The sequence below is a fragment of the Loxodonta africana genome, chromosome 7, assembly GCF_030014295.1.
Source record: "Loxodonta africana isolate mLoxAfr1 chromosome 7, mLoxAfr1.hap2, whole genome shotgun sequence".
Taxonomy (NCBI): Eukaryota; Metazoa; Chordata; class Mammalia; order Proboscidea; family Elephantidae; genus Loxodonta; species Loxodonta africana.
Genome location: NC_087348.1, coordinates 20765060 through 20779214, shown reverse-complemented (window position 1 = coordinate 20779214; position 14155 = coordinate 20765060). Strand labels below are relative to the sequence as shown.

Sequence of the window (14155 nt, the reverse complement as noted above, 5' to 3'; positions counted from 1 at the left end):
ATACAATGGAACAAAACACTGCCAGGTCCAGTACCATCCTTACACTCATTGCTATGTTTGGGCCCATTGTTGCAGACACTGTGACAATCCATCTCAACGAGAGTCTTCCTCTACTTTACTAAAAAAAAAAAAAAAATTTTTTTTTTTTTTTTTACCAAGCAATATGTAATTTTCCAGGAGCTGCTCCCTCCTGATAACATGTCCAAAGTATGTGAGACGAAGTCTTGCCATTCTTGTTTCTAAGGAGCATTTTGGTTGTACATCTTCTAAGACAGATTTGTTGGTTCTTCTGGCAGTCCATTTTTTTTTTCTGGCAGTCCATAGTGTATTCAATATTCTTTACCAACATAATAATTCAAGATCATCAATTCTTCTCCTTTTTCATTCTCCAGCTATTGCAAGATACAAGGCAATTGAAAACACAGTGGTTTGCGTCAGGCACATCTTAGTCCTCAAAGTGACATCTTTGCTTTTTAACACTTTATAGAAGTCTTTTGAAGCAAATTTTCCCAATGTAATAATATATTGATTTCTTGGCTGCTGCTTCCATGGGCATTGATTGTGGATCCAAGTAAAACGAAATTCTTGACAACTTCAATATTTTCCCTTTTTATCATGATGTTGCTTTTTGGTCCACTGTGAGGATTTTTGTATTCTTTATGTTGAGGTGTAATTCATACTGAAGGCTGTGGTCTTTGATCTTCATTAGTAAGTGCTTCAAGTCCTCTTCACTTTCAGCAAGCAAGGTTGTGTTATCTGCATATCACAGGTTGTTAATTAGTCCTCCTCCAATCCTCATGCCATAGTCCTGTTCATATAGTCCAACTTCTTGTACTATTTGTTCAGCGTACAAAATGGAAAGTATGGTGAAAGGATAAAATCTTGACACACACCTTTCCTAGTTTTAAACCAGGCAATATTCCCTTATTTTCTTCAAACTACTGCCTCTTGGTCAATATACAGATTCCTCCTGACCACAATTAAGTGTTCTGGAATTCCCATTCTTCACAATGTAGTCCATAATTTGTTATGATCCACACAGTCAAATGGCTTAGCATAGTTAATAAAACACATGTAAACATATTTCTCCTTTCTCTGATTTTGGCCAAGAGCCATCTGACATCAGCAATGATATACCTTGTTCCACATCCTCTTCTGAATCTGGCTTGAATTTCTGGCAGTTCCCTGTAGACGTACTGCTGCAACTAGTTTTTAATCTTTTCCCACAGATGTTGTCCATGAACTTAGGGAATCTAGAGCAAACTCTACCATGAATTTAGAGAAAGTTGACTTTTGAATTTCTTCTTAAGAGATGAGAGGGGGCCAGACATTATACAGAGAGGTGAGGCTGTAGAAAAGTATTTCAATGACACAGGGTGTGCAAAAACTAGAAGTGCAGCTACAGTCACTGAAGGAGAGATAGATTTGTGGGAGACAGAGAAGGAAAAAGCAGGTGAAGGAATTAGAAAGACATTACAAAGAAGTGATTCATGTCACAGAGAGCCTTATAAATCAAACTAATGAGTTTTGAATACATCTGTAATACAGGAAAAATTAAAATATACACAAGAATGATACAATCAGAAGTAGCCTTTTCAAAGGTTCCTTCAACAAAATAGTGATTTAACATGATGGAATGCCATGCAGTGAATACAAAAGAGTCTGATATGAGGGAAAGTTAGTAGAAAATTAATGGAATTCAAAATTAAAAAAAAAAAAAACACGTTACAATGTATACATACCCGAGAAAAATGAGGAAATTTAGAGATTTATGTTTATAGTTTTGTATCACTTTGGTTGTGCTATTGATGTGGTGTGGAATTCATAGAAGAGTGGAATTCTTTTGGGGGGAGAATAAGCATTGCTTGGGTTGAAATATATTAAAAGGTTTAATGATATTTGTATGTATGTATGCATCTATACATCCACATATATATTTATCTAATGCATTATTTGTACCATTACTGCAAATAATATCAGCATCCTAGATTTTCATTATCATTATTATAAAGAACACTACCATAATGTATTCTTGAGCACTTTAGATCAATTTTTTAAAAAAACTATAAAGAAAAAATATACACCAGGGCTTCCACTCTGGAGTTACATTTTCAGTCTGATTTCTAGTTAACACATTTATCATCTGTGACTTGAGACAAATTATTTAAATTATTTTTCTCCATTTTCTTATTTGAAATATGGAACCATTTTACCTATATCATAGCATTTTGTCAGAATTAATGATATAATGTATGTAGACTTTTTTAGCACTTTGCCTGAGATTTAATAAGGACACAATGAATGTTAGTCACTGTTACTATTATTGCTAACATTATCATTCTACCCATAATCATTATAACATCATTAGTCTGCAGTTTGCAAAGTAAATTCATATCCTTTATCTGTTTACTCTTAAAAATAGCCCTGGGCTGTAAGTAATATTCTTATTTGTTAATTGAGGCTCAGAGTTTAGGATCTCCCCAAGAGTACATGGCCACATAGTAGTAGAGCCTGGGCATAAACCTAGGTCCTGCTTCAAATCCACTTGTCTTCCCACTTCACCATTGTGTCCCCAAAGGAAGGTGCCTTACCGCAGAGGAAACACTAACCCTGAGGAATCAGATAATTACCTCACCACACTTCAAACTAAACTGAAAATTCATTAATCTTAATGAAAAAGTTGAAACTTTGTGTTTGTTGAGATTAGTTTCCATTAATACGTCCCCATGAAGAAGTTCAGAATCTAATCATTTTAATAAGGCCCCTGGAAACTGCTTAGTAGGGAAGCCCTTTATAGCAATTACTGTAGGGAATTCTGTTTGCAGGGAAGAGTTTTGTAACAAGATCCAGAGAGACACTGTCATCATCAACACTTCAGCAAACTCTGACTGCAGCTTCTCTTCACTCAATGACCAGCAATTATTTAATTAAAAGGAACAGATGAGTAATGGTAGCTCCAGAAAAATAGCACTTAAATTTGTTTTTTCCCCATATACACTTAACGTTTGCAGCCTAACTAGAAATAGACTCTTTAACCTAACTCATTTTGTATTACATAATGTGGGTAGGCAATGGGCATTTGGGAACTTCCAAATTATGTGGTGAGATATTGCATATTATTCTGTGCCAAATAATTTAGAAATGTAATCACTGATTAAAGTTCTTCAAATTTTGTGGCAAACTAGCATTTCTATCACAATTAAATGTTTTTGACCTATACTATGACTAGAAAACTATCCTAGAATGCACTAAGGCTGACTTAAAGGTTGTTCAATAATTCCCTGAACAAAGAAATTTAAAAAAATCAGCAGTTAAATTAAAGGTTTACTCTCACGGAGACAATGTAAATATTAAATGTGAAATATGAATGCTAGCAATGCAAGATGACATATTTCATGTCTACAATATTTGGATGGGAGTGATGGTCTGTACACTGCAATAATTGGTGAAGTCTTACCCACAGCCTGTCAAATAAATGGTTAAGAGATTGACATATTCTCTGTCTCTTACCTGAAAAATTTTTATGACATTGGGCACCTATTCCTTCCTTTACTGAAACTTATTTTCCTCATGTGCAAATAGAAAATGGAAAAACAAATTATAGATTTAATATTAAAACTTGCAATCAGGGGCTGTTTTCATTGTCAAATGACAATAAAAACACTTAGTATAGTGTCAGTCTTATTATACATATATACATACACACACACATACATACACTGGTTCCCTCTAGCAAATATAGTTTTATTTTCAATAGTGCACATGTGTTTTCAGACAAAAGGATAATCACCGTTGGGAAAAAAGACATTTCCCATATTTTCTGGATGATATAATGGTTAACCTAAAAGATCCAAGATGAGCGAATATAAAATTATTACACTTAACAAAATTGTATTAACATGGCCAGTTATAAAATACATATGTCAAAAATACAGTGGTCTAACCATGCATCACTATCAGGCACAATAATACTATTGGCCATAATAAAGTACGCAAGAGTTGAGAATTTTTATAGAACATAGGACAGATATGAAGACACTTAGAAAGTTTACTGAGGGGCATTTAAAAATTCATAAATGATGAAAAAGCATAACACATTTCACAAAGGAATATACCCAATATTTTAAAGATGTTAATTCTACCCCAAAGTTAATTTATAAATATGATACAATGATAAAAGTATAATAAATTAACAATGAGGGTTCTCTTTTGGAAAATAATGGAAAGATTCTAAAATTGTATATATATAATTTATATTTTACATATTTCATAATTATTTTTCATTATATTATAATTATGGTACATCTTAAAATTAATTTGAGAAAATAATAGACAATTCTTCGTATAATTGTAAATTTTTATTGTAGTAAGTATGTATATTACAAAACATTTGATATTTCAACTTTTTTACATGTACAGTTCAGTGACACTAATTACATTCGTCATGTCGCACAACCGTCATCACTATCCATTTCCAAATTTTTCTGTCACCCTTAACAGAAAGTTAAATGTTACCTTAGGAAATACAATGAACAATATTAAGCTATGTTCATGTTTAAAATAACCTTAACAATGTTATTAAAGCTGAAAAAAAAGAAAAAGCTCCATTAATGAAATGTGATAGAAATCAGGAAAAAAAAAAAAAAACTCAGGTTAGTAGGAGTATTTGAAATCATTTCATTATTGCCTTGTTAACACATACTTGTATTCATATATCAACAAAAGGACACTAGGCTCCATTTTAAGCCATCTTTTCATGTTATAGGTTTCACAGAATCACAAAATTTTTCTTCATGTCTGATCACAGTTTGAGAAGATCTATTTACCTCCCCACGCATTAGTGTCTCCCATCTCCACAAGAATGTATGCCGTCAGAACAGGGACCCTATCTGAATTTGTGCTCTATTGGGTCCCAGGCACATATCATAGTGTTTGGCATAAAGTAAGAGCTCAATATTTTGAATAAATGAGAAATAAATGCATTAATCATTGAACAAGGTTCTGGCAATCAGTCAATCATACAGGGAAAAATCAAGGTAACCTTGTAAAATCCTAATTTATTCCATACCCTAAAATATAGATTGATGAAAGAGTTAAATATAAAAATTAAATAAGTAAACAAATAAATAAAACATTCTAGATGGGTATTTGCATAATGTTCTGGGTGGATAAAGTCAGAAGAAAGTCTTTCTTAGAAGCAAGAATGAATACGTTAATAGATGTATTTACATTCATTTAAAAAAATACACTTCTAATTTTTCAAAACATAATAAAATTTTGAGGAGTATATTAAAATGTCAAGATGATTTGCAATATATGACAGCATATTGACATCTTTTAAAATAAAATAGCTGTATAAATCAATAAATAAAACTGAAACAAATGAATGAAAAGACACCAAAAAACATGAACAATTTAAAAGAAATGTGAATAAGCAATAAATATACAAAAATATCAACTATATTAATGATCACAGAAATATACATAAAAGAGAAAATATGCCATTTTTAAATAATCAGCTGGAAAAGTAAAAATTATATATACAGATATATTTCTCTTTTTTAGTACAGAAAAAAATGGATACTTTTACAGCATTGGTGGGTGTCAAATTCCCAAAAACTCTGTGAGAGATCAATTTATTGTTCAACAGTTATTTATTGAGCCTTTAGTTTGTGTCCTGCACTATAGACAAAGCAGTAAAAAAGAGACCAAAACCCTTACCCACATAATAAACAGTAGAGGGAACAAAAAAGCTAAGTGAAAATATTATGTAGTCATAAAGAATTTGAAGGAAAAAGTAAATTAGTTAAGGGAGATAGCATTTGTAGTAATTAATGCGTATATAGCAGTTATAACATTCTGGCACTATTCTAGCTCTTTACCCTAACTCATTTAATCCTCAAAACAGCACTCGAGGCAGTTACTATTACTATTTCTATTTTAAAGATGGTGAAAACAAGACACAGAGATGTTGTGTGTCTGGACCAAGTTCTCATTGCACAAAATGTCAGATCAGAATCTGGACTCAGACAACCGGATTGCAGTGTTTTTACTTTCACCACCATGAAAGAGTCAGGGGGTAAAGGAGCAAACCATGGAGATATGTGAGGAAAGACCACTCCAGATAGACGAAGCCGGTACAAATACCTAAGACCAGCTGGCCAGGATGAGTAGAAGGATGGGTGAGGGGAGGGAGGTTAAGTTAGATGAGAGCAGAAAGCAAACAGAAACAGATCACATTGGGCCTTACAGGCCATTGTAAAGGACTTTGGATTTTTCTCTGGGTGAAATGGGCAAGCATTGCAGAATTCTGTTCAGAGAAGGAAGATCTCCAAACTTACTCATAAAAAGCGTTACTATGGATACTGTGTTAAAAATCATTTGTAGTGGGAAAGGATGAAAACGAAGAACTTAGTTATAAAGTTATTTACATTGAAAAAGATGGTAGATAAGACTACAAGGCAGTAGTGTAGTTGGTTAAAAAAAAAAAAGCTAGATGAGGATATATTGAAGATAGCGTCAATCAGTGTTCCTAACAGATTGAAAGGTAGAATATGAGGAAAAGGAATAGAGTGTCATTCTAAGGAATTTAACTGGAACAGACTGAGTTGCCATTGACCGAGCTAAATAGAATGAGAAGGCAGCAAGTTTGAGGTGGGAAGGGACAGGATGTCAGCAACTCAATTTTAGACACTAAAATTTGAGATGCTTAGTCCGCATCCAAGTAAAGATGACAACAAGGATGTTGCATATGGAAGTCTAGAGTTCAAAGGAGTGTTCTGGGTTGAGGACACACATTGGGAGATACTGGCATATAAAAAAAAAATTTTAATAGATACTGTTAAAAGCTAAAAGACAGAATAAAATTACAATGAAAAGGAAGATGCGTAAAAAAAAAAAAAGAATTGAGCCAGCGGTTCCCCAACATTTGGAGGTGAAGGCAATAAGGAGGAGCCAGCAATGCGGACTGAGAAGGAACAACCAGAGAAGTAGGGGGAAGGAATGCAAGTGAAGAAATTTAATCAAGAAATAAGTAACTTTTGCAAGTATTGCTGATAGATCAATTAACATGATGATGGAGAATTGATCATCAGTTTATTTCACTGAACCCTCTCTTCACTTATTGACATAGCTAAGTTCCAAAGACGAGGTTGTTGGGCAAAAATTGACATTATGTGAAAACGGAGGATGACCATATCAGATCACAAAATATTATGTGGGACACATATATCCCACTGGACCCAACAGGCAGAAAATGTAAATGAGTGCTGTAAGCCCCACTGGTCACAAAAGGGTGACTGCCAAATGCGTACTGTTAATGAGCAAAATAGTACATTTTTTACTATCGTCTTAAAAGGGAACTGTCAGGTAATGAAATAGTTGATAAGTGAGGAGTAGGTGAATAATATGGGGGTAAAAGACTTCTGGAATGATCCAAGAGAAATCAGAGGAGATAAAGTGGAGATAACATGTAAAGACAGCTTTTTCAAGGAGTATTGTCAGAAAAAGGTAATTAAGCAGTAAACAAAAGTTTTAAAGTAGTCATATCCTTTTATTCAACATTACTATTTTTTTAGGATTTTACTCTAAAAATACCAGGTCATCTAAACAAATCATGAATAAGAAAATTTATCATAGTATTATTATTCTACTAATTAGGAAAAAAAATCACATAATATCAAAATATGGACTGCTTATCCATATATTAAAATGCATGTTTAGGAGAGACTATTAAATAGTATGTTAAACCCTGATACATTGTTGGTGAAAAATGAAGATCATATTCATTAAATTGTTCTATGCTCTATGATCCCGTCTAATAAAATATATGAAAAAAAGACAAATTATATACAATCTTAAAGAACAGTTATCTCTAGTGAGTGATTTGTACATAAAAAAAATTTTTTTTGATTTGTACATATTTTATATAATTTTCTTTGTACCAAATGTTATAAATCAGCATACATATAGTTTATTTATTTTCTGGAAATATATTTATACACAGATATGTATATATGTGTGTATATATATGTGTGTGTATATATATAATTTTTTCTTTTTTTTACAAAAGAGAATAGAAAAAAATGCTATGTGCCTGTCAAGGTACCTATAGACAGAAGCTGGTTAGTTTTATTGAATCATTTTAGTCAATCAAAAAATAGTTTTAAATATTACCTAATTGTAAATTAATAAGAAAGGGATGGCTTATTCAATCAATAATAAGTGATGGCTTATTCAATCAATAATAGCGGGGTAAATAGCTATTTGGGCAAATATCTAATTACATGTTTGCCTCAGGTCATACAACAGATTAATGTCCTGATTTTATAAAGGTACATCCTAATAGAGCTTGTAGTTTATAAGAAAAATAAACAGTAAACCCTATTAGGATGTAGCTAAAAAATTTGTTATTGTATTAATTGACACATTTAGAAAATAAAATATAAGTAGGTTTGTCCGCCTAGAAACTTAAAACTTATGCATAAAGCGACTCTTGTAGGAGATGGTAGAATCAGGGTTTCAAAATGATGCATTCCGTTTGACTCCCTGCTAGGAATTTACATTTCCACCCCAGATATACTGAATCAGAATCTACATTTTAACAAGATCCCCAGGTCTTGTATACATGTATACATAAGGAGCACCTGGGGGTCTCGTTAAAATGTAGATTCTGATTCAGTATATTTTGCTTGGATAGGCAAATTCTCAGCAGGTGGTGAGCCCGAATGAACTGATTTGAAGCCCTAGATAAAACAAATGATTAAGTCATTTGTTTTATCTCTCATTAAGATGCTCACAGTGAAGAGAAGGGATGAATGTAAACAAGAGATGCAGTACCTTAGTACATTAGAAGTGGTCGTGACATCTAAATTGTTTGCCCTTTTTTTTTTTTCTTTTTGCTTCATTTTGTTTATACAAATAGGATTGTACACATATTTTTAAAAAAGACTAGTGGCTCCACGGCGAGGCATTGTAATTCAGATATTGCCTCATGCTACTTTTGTCTTTACAGGATAATCATTTACTTATTAGACCTTTCCAATCACAGCTGGGCCTTGGAGTTTCAATGACCCTGGGACAATCATGTCTGGGGAACATCGAGAATTAATTCTCAAAAGAATAGATAATTCACCACATAAAGGCATATATCACCCATACACATACTCTCACTACCTGAGAGTCATTTGAAAGGAGACCTCTTTGGAAATATTCAAGGGAAGATTTCTTCTAAAATCAGGTAGGTTGACAGGCTCAATCAGTCATTCACAATAGCCCCCCAAACCATCCATGATTTTAACCCATCAAAAATCAAACAGATTACTTTGTCCAGCTCTCTTCCAACTCAATGAGGTTGATGTCTATAAATGGGACTAAATAACCTTCCTAAGATTTGTACTTCCTTCAAAAGGAGAAAATATTTTTTGTCTGTTGATAAAACTCAGATGTCAATTCCTATGGAAAAATAACATTTGTGTGTATGAGTTGCCTTTCTTTGAGGAGAAAATTTTGATAATTTAAGAGAAAATAGATATCAAGGAGACAGGTGAAATTAGTGCTCAAAAATGGGAGATGGTCTTTCAAAAACTTGAAATAAAGGAAGGTATGAGGGTTTTGCTTTTTTTTTTTTCTATCATCAATGTAAAGAGAAGAAAATGAGTCTGAGTCCAGTGTATGTGCAAAGAAAAGTAACTCAATACCAAAGCTCCCACTAATTTTCTCTGAACTTCCAAAGTGATATTTGTCATGGAAGCTGCTGTAGAATCAAAGTCAATACATCTCCATGTCTAAAGGTAGACAGATGCTAGTCAAATCAACATGCTCTTACTTGCTCTGTTATTTTCACACCCAGAATGGTGAACTCTAGAGCTGTGTTAAGACATTCTAGAAGACAAGTCAATTCAACAGCTACATTCTAACACATCACTTACACAGTGGGTGTTGGCTCCATCAAGAAGAAAATAAATATTGGTGGGAGGGGAGAAGAAATGTTTTCTTGTTAGGTTTCCTGTGTGTATGGTATGTATTTTTATGTATGAATGTGTGTGTGTATATGTCTGTGTGTGTTTGTATTTTTTCGTTTGTTCAAGAATCCATTAGTTATCAGTTATAGTGTTAAGCCTGGCTTAATAGAGGACAAAAAGAACATCAAAAAGACAGATTATTTGACCATAAACACTGAACTTAAAAAAAAAAAAACAGTTTCTTCTCAGTGCTTAATACATATTGGGAGGAAACATGGATTGGTCTTCCTATTTTATATACTGTATAACTTTGTAATTTGATATGGTGAGAATATCTTATCAATTTACTCCCAAAATAAAGTTAGCTTCCTAACCTTCAGAGGTTGAAAGGGGAATAGAATTCCCAATAACCTCACCACGCAGGTTGTGAAAACCATATGCACGTTATATACATAAGACTGAGATAAATTAATTCTCATGGTTGAGATAGGAATGGGAGGGCACTGAGAGAAGATCTGAGGGGACTCCATGAACAAAGAGGCAGCTAGTGGAGGACATGTCTTTTTACTTTTTATCAACCCAGAGTCCAAAGAAATGACTTTTATCACCCACAGAAACACTGCTCTTATGTTCTGGCTCTTGCTCTTTTCCCTGCATTTTCCTTTACAAGACCTAGATGGCAGATTGAACAACCTGGACCCTTAAGCAAAAACCGAAAGTCTATACTGATATATTCACAATTGTGGGCATAAAGGCTATTGCTTTAACAATAACTTTCCAAAGTCATGAGACAAGAGTGTTACTGCCTAAAAATGAATTGTTCTTTTCTCCATAAAAGAGATTACAAAAGCAGGAATTTAGGCTCTTGTTTTAATTGAAAATTAACCACAGGCTTCTAATTTCTAATTATAAATTTTGAATTTTTATAGTAATTCAAATGGAACTCCATGGCCTATTTAGAGAAGTACGCCTTTTAATATACATACATATATATAATATTCTAGCCCTGCTGACAATTTTATACTTTTAATTTTAGAAAGCAATATTTGGAAAAAAAGTAGTCACATATAAATTCAAAATGCACCCAAATATACAAGTAGAAATATTTAACTACTCCTTTTGTTTTTCCCATTGAGTATCTTGCTTTAGTAGATTAAGGTTCTGCTCTACTGCAGGGAAAATAAGAGAGGACAAAAAAAGGAACTTTTTCCTGTTTCAGTATAATTTAAAACTGTCTGAATTTTAAAAAGTAAATATTCTTCGTTGCTGTTAGGTGCTGCTGAGTCTGTTCTGACTCATGGTGACCCCTGTGAATGAAACACTGCCTGGTACTTTACAAACATATAAAGCTTTTTTTTTTTTTAACTTTACTATGTAGCCTTTGATTTCTTTTTTTTTTTTTCTATTAGGACTTTAATTTTGGCTTCGTACATATATAAATAGACAGGGTGTACAGTTTGAAATGGATTGTGTTTGTGTGTTCTGTTATCCTGTATTAGTGAACAATGTCATTTCAAAAGCCAAAGAAAGGCACAAGGTTTGACATCAGATCACAATTTCTGGTCCCAATAATTCCTCTCTTGCCCCATCTTCTTCTTCTCCCCCAATCCCAGCAGATGAAAGACTGGAAAAAATGGCTGAAGGGAACAGCACCAGGGTGACTGAATTCATTCTTTTGGGTTTTTCAGTTCACAGAGAGATCGAAATTATTCTCTTTCTGCTCATCTTAGTGGTATACACTCTAACTTTGGTAGGGATCTTTGGAATGATTTCATTAATCTGGTTGGATTCTCGACTTCACACACCTATGTACTTTTTTCTTAGTAATCTGGCCTTTGTGGACTTTTGCTACTCCTCATCAATAGCCCCCAAGTTCCTGGAGACTCTTCTGACCAACCACAGATCTATATCTTTCTACACTTGTGCAACACAACTGGGATTTTTCCTGAACTTCTTGATTTCAGAGACGTTCCTACTTGCTGTCATGGCTTATGACCGCTATGTGGCCATCTGCAATCCTCTTCTCTACGTGGTAGTCATGTCCCAAAAGGTGTGTATGCAGCTGGTATTGGCTCCCTACTTATACAGCTTTTCTGTTGCTTTGCTCCACACAGTAGTTACTTTTCGACTGATTTATTGTGGCCTCAATATCATCAATCACTTCTATTGTGATGATGTCCCATTAATGGTCCTTGCCTGCTCAGACACCAGCCTCAAAGAGATTCTGATTTTCATCTTCGCTGGATTCAACACGATCAGCTCTTTGACTACTGTCCTTATTTCTTACTTGTACATTGTGGCTGCCATCTTGAGAATCCAGTCCACAGAAGGAAGGTGCAAAGCGTTCTCAACTTGTGCCTCTCATCTCACCACAGTGACTGTATTCTACGGGACTCTGATTTTCATGTATCTGCAGCCAAAATCAAATCATTCCCTTGACACAGACAAAATGGCTTCTGTTTTCTACACAATAGTCATTCCTATGCTGAACCCCATGATCTACAGCTTGAGGAACCAAGAGGTAAAGAATGCCCTGTGGAAAGCCATTGAAAAATGTTATGTCTTGTCTCTAACAAATTTAAAAAGATAATTTCCTTACTTGGAACAATACCACATACCAATGCATTGTTTTTTATAAATATTTTGTTGAAGTAAATTTGCTTTTTTTCACCCTTTATGAGTAAAATTCCTTTGTACTAAGTTCTATTTTCCATCCATCCTGTAATAAAATGTAATGTATAAAGGAGTAGAATTAAGGCTTTTAACAAATTAATACTAGTTCCATACAGGACCTGGATATATATGACCTGTATTCTTATGCCATTGATACAAGATTCAAGGGCCCTTCATAAGTTTTTTTTTTTTTTTTTTTTTTTATTATTTAATGAAGGATCTGAGGGAGCAATGAAGTTGATGAAGTGAATTTCTTGTCCACACCTATGGCATATTTCATGCAATAGTCTGCTCCTTAGCTGTACCTGACTGCTAACTATCATTCTTTGCTCTGCCTCTGACCACTAACAGGCTTGCTACTGGTCACTCCCTGAAATTACATGATTACCATGTCCTTTGGAAAGATGTTATTTCTACTACACAGGTCTCACATCAGGATTAGATTTTGAAAGACCAGGCACCCTTTTGATATCCTAACACAATCAAGAATGTATACCTATTTCTAGATTCCCTAAGCAATGCTACCAGTTCCAAAGGTTTTTGGAAGGTTTGAGAATACGAGGAAAATATAGCAGAGTTGGAGGAATGAAGATCTGGCTTAAAACCAAGTGATAAATATGGTGGCTTTCTGATTCCAAGAATATAGCTCTTTGTTGGGGTTACTATGGATTCCCTGTTTGGCAAAAATGGTTAACATGCACATCTGTTAACTGAAAGGTTGGATGTTTGAGTTCACCCAGAGACAACTGGTCCTTCCAAATAACATGTCCAAAGTGCATGAGTCGAAGCCTTGCCATCCTTGCTTCCAAGAAGCACTCTGTATTTCTTCCAAGACAGATTTGTTCATTCTTCTGGCAGTCTGTCTAAGTCATCTAGTGCTGCTATAACAGAAATACCACAAGTAGATGGTTTTAACAAAGAGAAAGGAAAGACCAGGCACTCTGCTTCTTAAAAAAAAAAAAAAAATCGAGCATTAAAAACACTATGCAGCATAGTTCTACTCTAACACAGGTTGAATTGCCATGAGTTGGAATCAACTCAACAGTAACTGGTTTTGGGAGTTACTATAAAACAACATCATACAAAACCAATTTAACCTTTCAAATATAATGGAATAGACTTGCTTCTTCATTCATTCAAATGTTCAGTGTTCATCATGTGCTTGATATTGTGTGACATCACTGCAGAATAAAAGCAAACATGCCCCCTCCCCAATAGTGCTGCAGGATTGGTAGAGGAGGCAGATATCAATCAACTAATCATTATATATATATATATATATATATATATATATATTTAATTTCAAAACGAATTAGTGAGATTCAGATGTAATTAAGATGTCAGAGAAGAGTGATTAAGCATTTAATGTGCTGCCAAGTCCAACAGTACAGTGGCCTGAGCCACTAGTCCCAAAGTACCTGTAGAGTCCTGCAAGTGAGTGAGAATTGTATGAGGCCCCAAGGAGAACAGGGGCACAAGTGAGACAAGACAATGCTAATTTTTTTTTTCACTGCAGCACT

General features: G+C 34.0%; 1 protein-coding gene across 1 annotated transcript; it reads left to right on the top strand.

Annotated features, from left to right (window-relative positions):
- The first annotated feature begins 11595 nt into the window (after positions 1 to 11595).
- On the top strand, positions 11596 to 12667 carry LOC135231806 (olfactory receptor 8U3-like). The gene has a single exon (XM_064288992.1). The coding sequence runs from the start codon at positions 11596 to 11598 to the stop codon at positions 12550 to 12552; it is 957 nt and encodes a 318-aa protein (XP_064145062.1). The 3' UTR covers positions 12553 to 12667.
- Positions 12668 to 14155: the final 1488 nt, after the last annotated feature.

What these genes read in the sequence shown, in the direction of transcription:
- LOC135231806 (XM_064288992.1), top strand. Translation starts at nt 11,596, where the DNA reads ATGGCTGAAGGGAACAGCACCAGGGTGACTGAATTCATTCTTTTGGGT.